Here is a 19,262-nt window from a genome sequence, read left to right as displayed (position 1 = left end):
CAGGAGGTGCCTATATGATCATGGCATCAACGCTTTCAAATCTAACTGATCAATTTATGTTTTAGAGCAAGTTCGTCTAGAAATTTCTTGCGTTTCAAGCGACTGGCGGAACGTTTCTTTGGGTTGAGCTGTTATTTTGAGGTAAGAGAAGCTAAACTTTGTTTAATTGTGTTTGTAGTGTAAATTTAGTAATTATATAAATTATAGACGTTTAGTAAAAAAATTAGTGTGTTTGGGTAAATTTATCGTATGTTAAATTAGTGTTTTGATGATGTAGTGTTATTGTAATTTGCATGATGATATGATTGATGTTGTATACTATTTTAATTGTGTGTGATGAGTATATTTTATTGTTTGAAACAGAATTCAATAAGTTCTGAGAGTAAGGATCAAGTTGCTTAGATTTTAAGCTTAAAAAGGAGAGATTTTGGGTAGTGAAATTTAGAAATAGGTATGGAAATGTTATGGGAACTGTTTTAGTACCGTCATGAGATAATTTAGAACTTGTTAGGAGGGTTAGATGGTTAACAAAACTGTATGTAATAAAATGGGTAGTATATAGGGGTTGTTTTCAAGTGTTTTTGGTATAAAAAGAGGGTGTTGAGTAGTGAAATGTTAAGGTAAGTGGTATGCACTGTTTTAGAAAGTTAGAAGTATGTTATCACACCTATTAGGACTTGTCTAGGTGCTAAAACCAGTAAAATTTGTGTTGTAATTGTAAATGACTTCATAGGTTGAGTTTTTGGTCCAATTTAGAGGGTTTAAGGGTTGGAAATGGAAAGTAGGATAGCTGGGAGTATTTTGTGATTTTGGAGTGTAGTAGCTAGTGTATTTTGACTTGTTTATGTAGGTTGTAAATTGCTTTGACGGTTTAAAAGTGTAGAAATGATATTGGGTAGATTGTAGGAGTGAAAATGGGTTTTCAAGTGTCAAATTGAGTTACAACAGGGTTCTCTAAGTTTTCTCAAATTCTGGAGGGTCTTAGGGGTCTTTAGAAGTTGAGGGTAGGGTCCCCAAAGTCCAATTCAAAGTGGTTTTTGGTTGTTGTCCTATCGCTGGGTAGCATAGTGGGGAGGCCGCCAAGCGGCAACTGCCTGGTTGGATGTTGTTGGGCGGCACGGTGTGGTGCCACTAGGCGCCACTCTAGAGGTTCAAATAAATAGGTTTTTAAGTACTTTCCAATGACTGGTTTAGTTGTTTGATGTCTTTTGAAGTATGTTTAAATGTTATATATGTTGATATACAAGGTGAAAGTAAAGGAATGTATGTTCATGGTTTCAAAGGTTGTTAAAGTGGTGAATTTAGTTCCAAGGTAGAACTCTCTGGTGTGATTCAAGTGTTGCTAGAATGAATGCAGGGAGCTCAATATTGAGGGTTTTCCTGGCACTCTAATGATCATACATTCTCTAATAGAGAAGTTTGACACATGTGGTGAGAGTAGCAGGAGGTCTTAGTCTTGAGTGCTTCTAGTATGATCCAAGGCGTGGAACATACTAACCTTGTGAGTGTGGTAGGGGGAAACCCATTGGCAATGACTTTGCAAAGAAGTAGAAGCCACCACAAGTGCATAACCCGTCATAGCTCGACATTCATTCTAAGTCCGGACAATCTAGTCAAAATATGATTATGCATAAAGTGTTTAGTTGGTTATCATGTGTATAATATTTAAATATTTATATATATATATATATATATATATATATATATATATATATATATCATTAATTTTTTGTATTTTATCTTACCCTTGTTTTTTTGTTGTCTGTCTTTGTGTATGTTTTATCTTTTGCGATGATCACCTTAATGGTGTGAACTTAGGGAGACATTCTTTACGGTTGCTCCAGTGAGAGGTGAGGGTGAAACAGTTGGAAGGTCAGATGATTCTACATGTGTAGACTTTGTCTTTCGTAAGTTTTGTTTTCTTATGGTAGTTTCAATATCATATATGTTATATTCATTTTAGTAGTATTTTACTATTAAAAATGAGATGTTACATTAATTGTATCAGAGTAGTTCGTCCTTAGGATGACTTATAAGTTGTGGGTTTGTCCTGCCTTTCTTGTAGAAAGTTGAGTCTAAATGGTATGGTTTACCATGTTCTCCAAGTATAGATAGTAGAGTTGTGTATCTAACTGGAAGTATTAAGAACAAAAACCAACTTGATAAAAGTAGTGAGGGTGCACACTAATGACCATATCAAAGATGATTTTCCGTTCATAATTCTAAAGGTTTGGGGAAACAAAGGGTTGTGATTCCACTGTTGTTGGCTATAGTGATTCTTGGCTTATTCTTGCCTTTGTAGTAGTGTATTGTACTATATAATGATAGATAAACGAATGCAGATTCAAGGAAAACTTAACATGCATACTTTCATTAGAATTGGTTAAAGCCTTTGAGAAAAAAATTCTTGCCTCGATGATTAGGAGTTAGAAGACCAGAGCTTTTGAGTTCTGAAGGATGAATTAAGATGTTGGAAGGTAGAAGCATCAGTTTGGTAAGGGAGTTTTCAAGAACATATTCAAGTGATCATATATCATACGTTTCACAAAAAGAATTGAGTTTAAAAGTCAGAATAAAAGGAGTTTTGGGTAAGCATCAGTGTAGCGAGGTTTAAAAAATCAGTTTGGTTCTGTTTGTCAGTAATGTCAGAGGTCAAAAGTGGTGGAAGGTTTGAAGCTTAAGTTAATAAAGGAATAAGAATTCGAAAGTGGACCAAGGGGTTGATGAGTAGCTGTGTAAGGCCAAGTTTCTAAGTTGAAAGGAAATGAAGTCTTTTAGAAGAATGAAGTGTTGTAAGGGTAGAAAGCTAAGTAGATATTTAGAAGAAGATGCTTAGGTCTTATACACAAGTGGGTGCTATAGTGTCAAGTTTGGAGTAAAGTTCAAGATCAGTGGTTTGCATAGAAGAAATGTTTGACCTCGGTTTGAGATGAAAAACGTCAGTTGTTAAAGAAAAGGTAAGGTTAGAGAACTAAGAGGAGAAGAGAAGTAAGGTCTTGAAATAGATGAAAAAGGGTGTCTACAGTATAATCGACTAAAGTGGTTATCGAGTATGAGCGAAGAATTTGGATTGGTTAAACATTCAAGGATATGAAGTTGCAGTCCATGTTAAAGTTAGATTCATTAGGGTGGTTTTCTGGTGGTGTTGATAGATCGACTAAGTTTGATTAAGAGAGAAGTAAATGTTGGATGTTGGACTACAAAAGACAATGTGTTTGTGAGTTCAGATTAGGTCAAAGGGTTGGTGTTGTGGGTAGAGAGCTGTCAAAATGGGTTACAACCGCGGGCCAACCCGGCCCACCATGGGTTCATCTCAGGTTGGATTTGAAAAAAAATGTAATTTTTTTATGCGGGTCAATTTTCAATCCGACTAATTTAAAGCTGGCTCATCTGTGTTGAACCCGTGGTGAGCCGGATTGGCTCACCAACCCACCTAATTTTATTTTATTAATTTATTATCTTATGAAACCCCAAAAAATACCATTCAGCTCATTATACGTGGATTGTATTGTACCTTTTTTTATTATTTTGAATTGTCTTGAGTATAACATCATTTTGAGAGTGAAATTTATTTAGATTTGAGTTATAAAAATTTTGTAATTTCTTTTATTTAAAAAAAATTGTAATTAAGTGAACTAGTGAGCCAATCGGTTTAACCCACCAATCCGTGGTGGGTTGAGTTGGGTTCGAATTTTTCTGCCTCGCTAATAAATGAGTTGGGTTGGATTGACTCACTAAGTGACCAACCTGTGATGGGCCGGGCCAGGTTGGGTTGGGTGACTCGTTTTGACAGCACTAGTTGTGGGCTAAGAGTATTATGAGGTTTATAGGTTTAAAGGCAGGGTTGTGTTACTAAAGATTTTGAGTTGAAGGGGGTGATTCTTGAAGAAGGTTTTAAGTTAAGCTGGTAATGATAAGTACATGAAGATGGCTAACTGATGTGGTGTTTGTGGAGCCGGTCATAGGGTTTAGGTTTGAAGTTTATATAAAGTGGTTTCTTAGCAAGTTTAGAGCATAATCTTATAAGGGATTTGATCGCCTTGTTTAAGTATATTTTTGGTCTTCCAAGGGTGTTCCTCGTTTTGAGAAAAGGAAAAGCAGTGGTGGTGCATCATCAAGTTTGGATTAAGCAATAGATACAAATCAATGTTAAGTGAATCAGGGATGTCTGACAAACACAACTGAAGACGGGATGATGTTGTTCCTTCATCAGTTTTGGGGTGTGAACACAAGGGTGACTTAGTTGTTTTCAAATCGTTCTCTGATGGTTTGTGGTCTTCAAGAGAAGTTTCGTGTTTCAAGAAGGTAGGTCAGTGGTTATACATCTATCATTTTTTTGAAGAAAACTTTTTTCAAATAAATTTAATAAATTCAAATTTTTTAAAGAGGAATAAACCGATTTGTAAAAAAAAGACGCTATAAAGATTCCCCAAAAAGTGAGACTCACAGAAAAAGTTGCGTTTGTTAAAAATTCATAATAATTAAAAAAATTTTTTGAATCTTTATGTAAAAGGTCTATAAACGGAATTAACAATTTTGATAAAATATCCAAATGTATTCCTTCTTGGCTGAAAGAGATTCCTATGGCACCAACGAATAAAGTAAAGAGCACTAAAACAAGCATAGAAAATCGCATAGTATTGTTAGATTCATTAGGATATAAAAAAGCAGTTTTTTTAGTTCCAAAATGAATAATACCAAAAAGTGAAGAAAAAGGGATTGTGAGAATCAAAAGAGGTTAACATGATTATGTGAAGAAGAGAAGATCAAGTCTTTATGGTGTAAGGGTTTTTGGAAAGTGTTTGAATTAGAGCTAATGGTAGCAGTTTCTTATGAATAATTCCAATGAAGGGTATAGAGTACAAGAGGCATGTGATAGTTTGGTGGAAAAAATAGTAGTTTGGGCTCAATGCAATCTTCGGAAGAACTTCAAGTTTGATGAATCTCATAAAAGAAGTAGAGAACATGTTGAAACATCCCAATATAACTCTTGATTTTTCAAATAAAAAATTATACGAATTAACTCTGGTAAAATTTCACAATTAAATTTAAAACTATTAAAATCAATATAATTAAAAATACCAAATACTATCTAACCAAACTTCATTAAAATCAATATAATTAAAAAATTAACAATTTTACCATAGTTGAAAAGACGCACTAAAAATTCTTTGGTTTGATTGTAATTTTATTATATATGTTCTTTTACATATATGATTTTGTAATTTTAATTTTATTAATTTATTTTTTGGTTATTCGTAATTTTGATAATTTAGTTATCCGTAGCCTGATTTAATTTTTTTCAGTTTTTTAAAATTATTACCATCTCCGACTTTGTCCGTTGTTAATAAGGTTTTCAATTTTATAAAAAAAATTAGTAATATAATTCATTTTCCCAAATTTAAATATGGCATCTTGACTGTAACAAGAAAAAAAAAAGGATAATTGAAGTAAACGTTAAACAAAATTATAAAGATTAAAATTGCGAAGAAAAAAATTTAAACATCGATATCATGGATAATTAGAAATTAAAAGACTAAAATTGTTGAAAAGACAGAAACCATTTTTTTAGACATAAATAATAAAATTACAAATAACCAACAAATATTTATAGTTTTAACCCATATATTATATTATTTATATAATTATTTTTACCTTCTAAAAAATATAATAAATATCTTACGTATTACCACTGCAGTGGAGAGTTGCGAGGTTCTATGGTTGAGGTACTCAGTACAACAAACAAACCTTAAACGATAACAATGGAACCCTTCTCTTTCAGCACCTCACACTTATCCGTACCCACCAACACCACCATTTTCTCCCCCAAACACCACCCTCCCACCGCCACCGTCACCACCACCACCATCTCCTTCTCTCTCAAACCTCCCTCAGACTCCAGTAACTCCGCCACCCCTCGCCGCCCCTCCAAATCCCTCAAAACCACTCCAACCTCAAACCCCCTCGCCAACAAGCTATGGCTCACAAGCAAACTCTCCCCACCCCCTCCTCCGCCTCCGCCGCCGCCACCACCGCCGCCCGTGAATGAAGCTGAAACCGTCGCGGAAGATAGCGGCTGCGACGAGGGCTCGACTTCCGATTCCCAAACCGATTTCCGGCAGCCGGGGAAGATCTTCGTGGGGAACCTTCCGGCGTGGGTGAAGAAGCCTCAGGTGGCGGAGTTCTTCCGGCAGTTCGGGGCGATACGTAGCGTCATTTTGATCAAGGGGCACCACGAGACGGCGCGGAACGCGGGCTTCGCGTTCGTCATTTATGACGGCGAGGACGAGGCGGCGGACAAGGCGGCGATGCGAGCTGTGGAGTTTGACGGTGTAGAGTTTCACGGGAGAGTGCTAACGGTGAAGCTGGACGACGGTAAGAGGATGAGGGAGAAGAGTCAAGAGCGGGCGCGGTGGTTGGAAGGGAATGGCGACAAGGGAGAGTATCCATCCACGTGGCATGAGGAGAGGGACGGATCAAGGAAGGGGTTCCAGAAGGTCCTGGAAACCCAGCCCGAGAATTGGCAGGCCGTTGTGACAGCCTTCGAGAAAATTAAGAAGGTTTATCATCTTCTTCTATACACGCACACATAATTTATACTTGTATCTATATAAACTTTCTATATAAATAGTTCCTAAAGGGGTTTGTTTCAAGTTATGCTGCTGCATTATGATAAATTACATTCTCAAGGTTGTTATATATGTCTAAAAATGTGTTTTGATAGGATTTAAGGATGCTAGGAATACATTTTGTATTTTAAAATACTTAAAAATGGAAAATTAAAAATAGATGTCGTAGTGGGGTTAGTTGGTAACTTTTACATTTCCATGGAAATATAACTTTCCTATCCTTTTAGTATAGGAATTCTTAGAATGTTGATTTAGACCTACATAACTATGAAGATAGAGCTGTCTCTTACTTATGTTTTCCTCCACTAGGTTCTAATATCATCTTAGAATGGGAGTTTAGAGTTAATCTTACAAAATTGGCTTAGAAGACGAAGTTGTCCTCTATATTGTGTAACAGGTTCTTTTGACAGGAAAAAAATGTGTGAAGACATGAGAATCCAGTTTTTCTGCAAATAAAAGATATCCAAAAATCGTTTTTTATAATCTTCTAGCTAGCATGGGATAAATATTCTCCCTATCACATTCAGAGGAATATCCATAAATGTAGTCTTCTCCCCCATACTCACCTACAACATCATAAATACTTAACACTTTTACCAGAGATCAATCCTTTCAAATACATATAAGAAAATAATTAGAGAGGACTTTGAGACACATTACAATAAAAATACAAGAAAGTGTATATTTTTCGAACCTCCATGTTCTAATTTGAAGAGGTTCTTTATAATTTTTTTATTTAAAGGATTATGCAAGAGAGAGTAATACTTTTGTGATGAAATGGATGATTTATTCATCGGTTACTTCTCTAGGTTTTTTCAGTAAAGTGGATAAGTAGTTACTTGCAGAAGACACTTATGACTGTACAACTATTTCACTTTGAGGAAACTTTTTCCTTTTTCAATTACATCTTAAAAGTAGAACTTGTTATGATTTATAATTTCTTGGCATTACAAGGATAAGGCATAAGTTAAATTGGTTGATTTTTAAGTTGCTACCTTGACTGACATTTTTACATTACATGAACCTTTATGAAGCAGTGAAAACAGTAAATGAAAGTAGAAAATCATGAAAAGTTGTTTGGTGTTACTTTACATGCCTCTCAAAGTAGGAAATAAAGTAAAAACAGAATGTTTTCTGAAAACAAACTTCTCACAATTGTAATTCGCAAGGTTCATCCATGAATTATGTGTCTTGTGTACATAAATAATAACACAAGTGCCATTGGTAAAAGTGATATTAAAACAAGGTGGCTTGAATATGATGGTTTAGAAATTAAAGAGAAAATTTGATATTAGACTCAAATGAATATGGAATTATAGGTGCAATTTTGAAGACATGGATATTTTGTGGCATCTAGTTTCAATTTCTGAATGGCAAATGCTAAGACATTTTATTTTGTATTTTTCTTGTTGAATAGGTGGGACTCTTGAGGGTAGCTAGAGAGGATAGATAATAGGTATCTTGATTTTCTTCAGTTATGCCAGCCTGTTCTGTTTGATTTTTTGCACACTAATGTATGCAGCAATATGTGTCTAAAGTCTCAGTTAATGATAAACATAAAATCACTGAGACATTATGGTAATGCTACTTTTTTTTTGTTATGGGTTAAAAATTATAGTTTACCTTAATTATTAAGTTTGTCTATTTCTTGTGTGAAATTAAAGAAAAAAAAAATGAATGTTTTAGGTCAAAGCCAATACTTTTAGATTTGTAACATGCTTCCTTTTATTTTTAGAAAAGGTAGTAACATTTTTTTGTGCATACCTATAAAGGTTGGAAGGAAAATTTTAGTGTGCCCCTTCTGTAATTTGAATTATAAGTATTTGTTCTTGGATTCATTTCTGTCATTAATTTTTCAGCCTGCTAGAAAAGAATATGGTTTAATGGTTAAATATTATGCACGACGAGGGGACATGCATCATGCACGGCAAACATTTGAGAGTATGAGAGCAAGGGGAATAGAGCCTTCTTCTCATGTGTATAGTAGGTAAATTCTTTAAATATTTTGCTCTAGATTTGGGTATAATTAAATATCATCATCAGCAAAAATTGTTTTTAGCTTTTAAGCTATAACCACATTATGATTTTGAAGTGTTATCTTTTTAGAGATGAGCATGTGAATGAATTGACTTTTCTTTTCAAAGTTGAATATTATTGAACATTGATTGGGGAAAAAGAATATTTAACTGTTGAATCTCTGATATTTCTAATTTTCATCCTTCAAGCAGTTTTCTTGGTTGAGATTTCGCATCAACTAAAGATATAGCCAAATTATAATATATAAATGAGTGCAAATCTCACTTTACAAATACTTTTGTGAGGATGAGTCAGAGAAAGTCCACTTTTTATGATGTATCAAAGCCTATTTTAATGAAATTTATTGGGTCTATCATGTCACCAAGTATTAGGTTGCTATTGAACTACCCTCAAATATTAAGTTTCATGCTTGAGATGGTGTTTGAAATTCCACATTGTTTCTCTTATAACTTTGTTTCTTTTCTTTCTCTGTATGAAGAGTGCCCTTGTTATCAAAGAAGTAACTTTTCATCAATACAAATTACCTTTACGGTTTCTCTTTTGTTCTCTCGCTCTCTCTCTAGAACTCTAATACTTCTTTAGGGGTTTTATTTGGAATTCTGTATTTATTATGTTTTTCCATTTTTATTTTGTTCTTTGGTTTAAGGAGAGTATATCCCTATTTTTTTCACTCTTTCTTTTCTTCAAAGTTAAATTAACAAGCACAACATTTGCTGTTTCTTCTGACCTTAATTATTAATGCATGTTAAATGTTTGCAGTCTGATTCATGCTTATGCAGTTGGTAGAGACATGGAAGAAGCTTTACATTGTGTTAGAAAGATGAAGGAGGAGGGCATTGAAATGACTATAGTAACATACAGTATAATTGTGGGAGGATTTGCTAGAATGGGCAATGCTGAGTAAGTAAACCAGATAAATTTCTCCCATTATTGTATCTTTTTGTTGAAGTAGTGTTTCTACTTTTTAGTTATTTCTTTCTTTCTCTTGGTCATGTACCCATTATCCTTATAGATTAAGCTATTAGGTGAAGTTATATATGGTGTTTTCTTTTCTCTAAATTGCCCCATTACCTTGGGCTTGCTGTATGGTTAGTATGCATGCCAACTTTAAATGTGCTGAATTTTTAAATTTTATCATAAATTTATGAACAATGTAGCCAGCAAGGATTGAATTGCAGCTCTTATACCATGCCAAAGGGAAAAAAAAATGAAAGGTGCCAAGGATGATTCTTGTGCATCTCGTGTGACTAGTCCAAAACTATCATTTTGGTCAGTTCAGTGCACTGGGATGAATCTTGAAAGGATAGTTTCTATACCATTTTTTTTTCTTTTAGTGGAAAAGCATTGTATTTATTGTGTAATGGAGAAACTGAATCCAAACAATAAAAAATGAACTTTGAAAACTTACAGTCAACTAATTCCTTAATGGAACGTAGCAGCTGATTGCCAATGGACCTTAGAAATACAATTCCTATTTTTGCCAGTTTTTAAGGAAGTCATAGATCTGTATAAACTTTATTGTAAAAGTTGTTTTTATAGGTTAGATGGCATCAGTAACTCCGTCATTTGTTTGGCCCTTCTACTTTTTCCCCATAAAAGCCTGGTAAACTTTAACGTTGCAACGCTTGTTGAGCTCCCTTGGTCTTCTCATCCCCAACCACCAAAGTGTGAAGATTGAAGTGTACTGCTATGGTTGGGTTGTTGTTTTTCTCTGATGTCTAAGTGATTGGATATTTTGGGTTATCTTTGAATTTTCTGGTTTCTGTTTTTTCATACTTAAATAACCTCACTCTCACATTTCCTGGTGCTTGTGTGAAAGTTTTGATTAGTTCTATATGGGGAAAAAATTTGATGGCCTGTTGATGAATGAGTTCAGATCAATGCTTCAGTTTGTATCTCACGGAGATAACTAGTTGATGTTGTTTTGGAAGTGCTGCAGATCATTGGTTTAAGGAGGCAAAAGAGAAGCTGCCATCTTTAAACGCTGTCATTTACGGGAGCATAATTTATGCGCATTGGTAATCATTCATATTTCTTTCAAGGTTTCATTTTTATTTGCATGATATGCGTTGTAGGTATTGGGTAGAACCTTGCTAAATGGAGAATTGTCCTCCAAATTTACTTGTCATTTCCATATTTTTATTGTGAAACCTTTAGCTGGGAAATAAATATTAATAGGTTTAATTAAATTTTTAGTCCTTAAATCTGGGGTGAACACTGTTGTGGTTCCCCAAATAAAGTTGATTTTTATGTCTCAAGTTTGAAAAACAAAATGGTTTTAGTACTAAATAATAAATTTGAGGGACTGAAAGCAGTTCTAAAAAAATCATTTTAGTCCCTCCAATTTAGTGTTTAGGGAATATAACCATATTCGTTTTATGTTTGAGAGACTAAACTGATTTCTTTTAAATGGGAACCAATATCAGATTTATCCTAAATTTTGAAGGACTATAAACATAATGTTAGTATCAATATTTGCCATAACAAAAATTGCTGATCAAGCTGTTAATTAATTCAATGTTAGGTAAAAATTTGAACAAAACCATCAATTATTCACTAGTGTGTTTAATGTTTCTATCTATTATTATTACATTTCTGTTTCTGTAAATTTCCAATTTGTGTTCATTTTCAAATGATTGCCATTTCTATTCAATTTTCTTCCTTCGTTTTTCTCATTGTTTTTGATATTCTGATGCCTTTTACAGTCAAACATGTAATATGGATAGAGCTGAAGCCTTGGTGAGGGAGATGGAAGAACAAGGGATAGATGCTCCTATTGACATATATCATACCATGATGGATGGTTATACGATGATTGGTAATGAAGAAAAATGCTTGATTGTGTTTGGCAGACTAAAGGTATAAGCTCCTTTGTAGTTTATCATTTTCATCACCGTTACTGTAGTCTTTCTAGTTTCTACTTCTGGCATGTTATGTGTTTATTTTTCTGTCATCATTTGTATCTTTAAAAGAAAATGTCTCACACCATAAGAATGTTGAATACTATAGGATGACCTAAGCATAAAACTTCCAGATTGTGTAGGATTCTCTTCAAAAGAGGGTAAATACCGTCTTGTGTTTTTTCTGTATGCTAGCTTTTCTCCTACCCACTGCTCACGTCTACCTTTCAGGGTAACGTTAGTTCTTTAGTGATTTTATAACTTTCGTTCATATCCACAACATGATATTATTCCCACAGCAGCTATCATCTCTGTTTCTCAACACTTACAGTATTGAATCAATGATATTTTTGGACGTGAAATCTCACAAAGAATCTCCCAGCCAGCCATGCTTTTTCCACTCTCCAGCTCTGGGTTTTCACATCAGAGCAAGTCATGGAGAATCTTCACTCACTGTTGGTGGAAACCATTGTCAATTAGCTCTCTCCCCATGTTAGGCTAGGTCAAGCCTAGCCCGGATCAAGATGATTGGGACTTGGTCAAGCTCGAGTCAAGCTTGGTCAGGTCGGGCCGAACTCAAGTGGGATCGATGTCAGGCTGAGTCGTGTCAAACACATATGAGGTTGGGTTTAAGTCAAGAAAGGTCTGGTTGGATTAGGTCCAAGCCATGTGAGGTCGAGTCAAAATGATTTGAGCATGATATAGGTTGGGCCCCAACCTTAAAATTAAGTTGCAAATAATGAATAATAAGGACCAATTTACAAGTAATGTGAAATATTTGGGGATCCATTTGCAATTTGAAATATTTAAAGGACTTATGCAATTACAACAATATGCAGGAGTTAATTGAAGTCTTATTTTAATGTTATAGGGGTCAAACCCACTTTGGCCTTGATCCTAACTTATTGCGGAGGGGGGGGGGGTTGGGTCTTTTTCAACCCACTCATTAAGAGGTCTTATTTTAGGAGTGGGTTGGATTTGATCTATGGGCAATGAGTCAAATTGACAACAACTTCACTGTTGAATATGACTATTCAACCTGTTTTCAAATCTCTTAGAAGGTGTGTTTTTCACAAAACTAGCATGTAAGATATGGTTTTAACTCACTTATATATTATAATTTAGCATATTGGTAATGTATACAATATCTCCAATACACTCCCTCAAGCCAAGAATTAGACATATTGAGCATGAGAGGGGGTATTTCTGGGTAGTCCATTAACATGTTGATACTGAGTGACAAGATATATTAACAAACCTTGTTATGATAAATTTTGATCCCATCTTAGAATATGAGTTATAGGCCTAACTCATTACTAAACCAGCTTGTAAAGTGAGATTTACACTTAATGATATACTATAGTTGATCATGTCTATAGTTGATGTAAGATTTCAAACATAAATTCATTATAGATTTTTTATTTTTTTTTACATTTTCCAGCTTGTTTCTCAATGAATTTATCTGTCACTATTCAGATATTAATAGTTTTTCTTATTATGTCTGTAGTTTTTGAAAGAAAAAGGTGGTAAACAATTTCTAGAGTTATTGCATCAAATATACATGTATCTTTAAGTTTTGTTTACACAAGTGTCTCTAGCTTTTTAAAAATTGTACCCTTTAATTTAGCATGTGTTATATTACTCACATAATCACTGATTTATTTTAGATTTTGTATGTAAAACTGCTATGCATGGTTGCACTCTTCATTAAATGACGTCAAACTATTTCTTTGTTTTGATGAAGGAATGTGGTTTCTCTCCTTCAGTTGTCAGTTATGGCTGTCTTATTAATCTTTACACCAAGGTAAGACATAACATTCTACATTAATTGGATCATTTATATATTCAGTAGTTACTACCTGATTTTGTTGCACACATTTTATTGAAGTTCCTATAGATTTTATTTTTAATAAAATGGTAGTGCTAAAGTATCACAATTTGCCATCCCAACTATGGTGACAACACAATTAACAATAATCCACTGCGCCCCAATCCATAAAATAAAGGATATCAAAACAATAGTGGGGGTATAATAAGGAAGTTAATATCTATCTATGAAAAGAATCTGAATTTAGAAATTGGCAGGCAAGAGTGGGGGTATAACAAAAGAAAGTATATTATCCCACCAAGCATAGCTCTTGGAACCAAGACCAAAATTGGCTAAGCTTATTCGCTGAATAGTTCCCTAAAGATATGAGTGCCCAAAACCTCATGTTTTTGTCTTATCATGTGGATCATACCAATAAAATTCACATTATTTAAGGCACCCTTCATATTAAGATTAGTATAAATTTCAAATATATGGAAATATCAATTATTTAATGATTTTCTAGGGAATAAAAAAATACAAGGAAATAAGTAAACTAGGAATGGGAAGCAGTGAGAGTTTGGATGTTTGACAAGAGCTCTTAGGTTTGAACATCAAGCGTCAATCTACCAATTTGAACAAAAGTTGTTCACTCTCATGAAGAAAAATAATCTCCCCCTGCAATTATTAAATCCATTTATTTATCTGTTAAGTAAGTCTCTTTTATCAATTATTAATCCTCACTTTGATCCTTGCACTCCGTTATAATTAGTTTTCATTGTCATGAATTCTCTTTTGAAAATTATGAATGTTCTGAGAAGTTAAACATTTTTTTCTTTTAATTTTGTCAGAACAGCTTTTAAGACTGTCATACTATATTTGAAATACCATGATCCAATATCAATGTTTTCAATTCTTAATCAAATCCCTTGCAAAGCACATGAAATCAATACTTGATAGACAATTCATTTCCAGCTAATAAACTGTCCATCATGTCCAATCTGTTTATATTTGATACCCAATTTTGGTCAAGTAAGCAAATGTATATGCCATTAGTAGTTCTAGCTTGTTGATGCCAATCTGTTTTATCTTTTTTTTTTTTTTCAGATAGGAAAAGTTTCTAAAGCATTGGAGATAAGCAAAACGATGAAAATGAGTGGCATAGAACATAACATGAAGACATACTCTATGTTGATCAATGGATTCTTGAAGTTAAAAGATTGGGCTAATGCATTCTCCATTTTTGAAGATTTTACTAAGGATGGTTTGAAGCCCGATGTAGTTCTCTACAATAACATTGTGACAGCCTTTTGTGGAATGGGTAATATGGATCGTGCTATTCGAATGGTGAAGCAAATGCAGAAGGAGAGACATAGACCAACTACACGCACATTTTTGCCCATTATACATGGTTTTGCAAGAGCTGGAGAGATGAGGAGAGCCCTGGAGGTATTTGATCTGATGAGGAGGAGTGGTTGCATTCCCACAGTCCACACATATAATGCTCTGATTCTTGGCCTTGTTGAGAAGCGCCAGGTAACCTGTGGTTGATAAACAATTGTTTATTATAATAAACAAATAACATGACTTGGTCTTTACTTTTCCTTATAAAATATGTTTATTTATTCGATTTTCAAAAAATAAATAAAAAGACAAGGAGGTAACTGTGGTATACTAAGTAGTTATAATGATCTTTCTAGAAAGGATTTAGCCTGAATTTGTTCAGTATTAGTTCTTTCTTGAAGTTATGATAGCTGGAAACTTTTTTAATTCAATTGATTGCTATGAATTTAAAATTGGCAGAGCATTTGCGTGCACTGGCTTCCATTGCTTATTACTGTTATAAGATTTCAACAATTCTGCATACTTGAAAGAATTGGGGAAACACTAAAATAAAGGCTAACCATTGACGATAAAAAGTGCTATCTCTTATTCATACTGAAGATAGCAGGTCCAAGAACTTATTCACATGGGCCATTTCTTACACAGATGTTCTTTAACAGTAAGTCACTTCTGGTTTTTCTGCGTATTTTATTATTGCCACTCTTGGCTACAAAACAAAGTTGTCTGAAAGATTATAAGGAAAATTCTTTTATGAGAGGATATGACCTAAGGACGCTGTTTGTTGAGAGAATACATTTCACAAAGTGAAGGGTTTACAAAGAAATGTCACTCTGTCTATTGCCTATTAGATTGTCTATATATCAGGATTTAAATGATTTGGCAACAAAAAAGGCACAACACATTGATTTTTTACGCAAGATCATTGGTTTTTTTACATGGAGAAATTTCTATTTATAAGTATCTTGAAAAAGACAGTTGAAGCTTGCATGTTGATTTTATCCTTTGTCAGTACTTTAGCAGAGGTTGATACCATTTTCGTTGATATCTTCTTTTGTTGCACTCAACTTAATATGCAAGGACTACTTTTCTTTTGAACATCTTTCTGTCTTACTATCAACAAATTAATCACACAAACATAGGAAAGGTTGATTTACTGTTTCAGAATCACTGGGAATTTGCAACCTGCATTTGATCAAGATTGAGCAAATAAAATTTGAATCTTGTGTTGTACACGTGTGAATAGCTTCTATTGATTTTATATTAACATTCTGATAGTCATCGTCTAATTGTTGTACATATGTGTGGTTTCAATGTCTATTGCTTTCATGTTGACTTTCTCTGATGGTCATCATTTAATCATTGTATTGGACATACTCTTCACGATGTTGCTTTAACTGATCAAATCACTTTTAATCATAGGAACATTTTTTTCCTTGGTTGTGTTACTATGAATAGCTTATCAAAATGTATTATTATTTATCATCCAAACCATGGGTTGTCTAGATGAAACTATATTAATCGATGAGGATTATACTCTTCACGAAAGGTTGTCTATTCACTTATCAAAGTGTCTCTGTCTTAACAAGTTCCTGCTTAGTATGATTGGATTACAATAGATATACTGGGATGTTTCTGTTAGGTTTCTTGTTTTTGTGGCCATACATTATGTAACACTTTCTGTAAATAATGTTACATTTCTTGCAGATGGCCAAGGCAGTAGCAATATTGGATGAAATGAATCTGGCTGGCATTAGACCGAATGAACACACATATACAACTCTTATGCAAGGTTATGCTTCACTGGGTGACACTGAAAAGGCCTTTCAGTACTTTACCACGTTGAGGAATGAGGGTTTGGAGATTGATGTCTATACCTATGAGGCATTGTTGAAGGCATGTTGCAAGGCAGGCAGAATGCAGAGTGCCCTTGCAGTCACAAAAGAAATGAGTGCAAAAAAGATTCCAAGGAACACTTTTGTCTACAACATACTAATTGATGGGTATGAATAAATTGCATCTGACGATGAAAATTGAAGTTTTCATTTTGTCTAACATTTATTTATGTGTTTGTATGTGTTTTTGTGTGTGTATTCTTGAATTATCATTTTATGTTGATATACTTTTCGATGTGTACGTGCTTGGAATATTTAATATTTTATCCATTAGCGGCTTCACAACTTGCGCTGTATTTTAGTAACCTTGTTGACTTTTTTAGTTGGGCTCGGAGAGGTGATGTCTGGGAGGCTGCAGACTTGATGCAGCAAATGAAAAAAGAAGGAGTTCGACCAGACATCCATACCTACACGTCTTTTATAAATGCTTGTTGTAAAGCTGGAGATATGCAGGTATGATGAATTTAACTCATTAAGTTTGTGATTACTTAAAAGGGATTAAAAGTAAAGAACAAGTGTTTCATTCCTTGCATCTTCATTGATGTGTTTGGATGAACTTCTTCATAAACAAGTTTGGAAGAAGAAAATAAGAAAAAGAAGTTAAAATTAGCTTTTCCAAAAGTTTGTTTTTAGCTTATGAAATTTTAGCTTTAGAAAAAATTTCGTTTTTATTTTATTTTCTGTTTATTGCCAAGTTTATCCCTAACCACCTTAGGGCATGGTTTTGGATGGTAATTTATTTATATCACCTGTTAGTCAGTTTTTATTTTCTTCCTGCCAGAAAGCAACTGAGATTATCCAAGAAATGGAAGCATCTGATATAAAACCAAACCTTAAAACCTACACCACTCTAATAAATGGTTGGGCACGAGCCTCTATGCCTGAGAAAGCTTTGAGTTGCTTTGAAGAGATGAAACTAGCTGGATTGAAACCAGACAAAGCAGTGTACCATTGTCTTGTGACATCTTTGCTATCAAGGGCAACCTTTGCTCAATCATACGCATACAGTGGCCTGTTGTCTATATGTAGAGAGATGGTAGAGTCTGAGATGACTGTTGACATGGGAACTGCGGTTCATTGGTCAAGATATTTACGCAAGATTGAAAGAACCGGAGGGGAGCTTACAGAAGCCCTACAAAAGACCTTTCCTCCTGATTGGACCTCTCATAATATTCTTGATGTCACTAGTCAAACAGGAACTGCAGATCTTGAGATTGATGATGAAGATGAAGATGAAGATGAAGAAGAAGATGAAGATTATAGTGCCAATGGAATCAATAAAGATGATGACACTGATGATGAAGATTATGATAATGTTATTTCATAGTCATACAGTTGATAGTTTTGAATTATGTATCGTAAAGGGAATCGGGAGAATGCCAAGATTGGTGCTAATCTTTTAGGTATTGAATTCTTTTTTTTTTTCTTTGATAGAAATAGGAAAAATAGTAATTTTGCTGAACCCCTTTCCCAGCATCCAGAAATTACTGTGGATTTTAACTAATTTTGTATTCAATCAAAATCAAAAGATCTTGTAAGATTTATGCTGATTGTAAATAAATGTATAGTTGGTAATTTTATCTGTATAAAGACCTTATTTTTCTTTCATTTAAATTTTATCTGTAAAATTAATTTAAACAACATATAATTTCAGTATGTGACAGGTTTGAAAGTAGGTTTAATTAGTTTATTTTTCTCAATTTGGTAGAAAAACTTGAAGTTGGAAAAAAATATAGAAAAAAAAAGTTAAAAAGTTACCTTATTCTATTTTTAAAAGCTACATATAATGTTGAATACCATTTTTTTAATTAATTAAAAGTTATATGTAAATTATAATTTTAAAACTAATTCATGTAAAATTCTATATTAATTTTTTTAATTACTTGTTCTCGTAACATTTAGGGATGATACTAAAATAATATAATCTCATACTTATAGTAAAATTATAAAAAAAAATAAACTATGATACCACTAGTTCAGAAAACACATTTATTCACCAGGTACTAAAAAAAATATTTTATGGTTATAAAAATATAAAATTGTCAAACTAACAATGAAAAAGAAAATTCTTTGAAAAAGTATTAAGACAATAGGAATTCAACTGTTCAATACACCATCACAGAATGGTAATTCTAATTATAAATCCCAAAAAGATAGATATTCAAAGTGAAAATATGAATTATAATGCAAGGTCAATAAATTTAATTGATAGAAACTAAACGCACAACCGAGTGGTGAATGTAAACTTCCGTCAATTAAATCAAGAATGGTAGAAAAAGGTTTTTACCACTATCATCTCTATTATGCATCTTTTTCCATACTTGTATCATTTACTTTCATATAAAAAAAATATCATTACTGATAAAAATTACAACACCAAAATAGAAGGATAGACTAACATAAATTATAGTTATCATGAGAGTAATTTTTATCACATTATAAGTTTGAAAATATTTTTCAATAAAAGTCATAAACTCAAATAACAATCATATAAATACATGGGTAGACTCCACCATAAGGATCTCAATTTTAATGGTGTCAAACCAATCAGGCCAGTCTGCCAACCTTCCAAGAAAGACATGCTAACTCATTAAAAAATATACGTTTTTATATTATCCTTACTATTTATAATATATAAGTTTATATTATATAT

General features: G+C 33.5%; 1 protein-coding gene across 1 annotated transcript; it reads left to right on the top strand.

Moving 5' to 3' along the window:
* The first annotated feature begins 5,700 nt into the window (after positions 1 to 5,700).
* On the top strand, positions 5,701 to 18,184 carry LOC124849215 (pentatricopeptide (PPR) repeat-containing protein). Its single transcript, XM_047327117.2, has 10 exons — positions 5,701 to 6,560; positions 8,489 to 8,616; positions 9,426 to 9,566; positions 10,598 to 10,684; positions 11,372 to 11,525; positions 13,311 to 13,370; positions 14,481 to 14,909; positions 16,422 to 16,717; positions 16,933 to 17,062; positions 17,391 to 18,184. Exons 1-10 carry the CDS (start codon positions 5,763 to 5,765, stop codon positions 17,934 to 17,936), a joined length of 2,769 nt encoding a protein of 922 aa, XP_047183073.1. The 5' UTR covers positions 5,701 to 5,762; the 3' UTR covers positions 17,937 to 18,184.
* The last annotated feature ends 1,078 nt before the right edge of the window (positions 18,185 to 19,262 follow it).

This window comes from Vigna umbellata, chromosome 8, assembly GCF_029865625.1.
Source record: "Vigna umbellata cultivar VRB3 chromosome 8, Vumbellata_1.0, whole genome shotgun sequence".
Taxonomy (NCBI): Eukaryota; Viridiplantae; Streptophyta; class Magnoliopsida; order Fabales; family Fabaceae; genus Vigna; species Vigna umbellata.
Note: the sequence above shows the minus strand (reverse complement) of the source record. Positions and strands in the feature narration are given on the sequence as shown.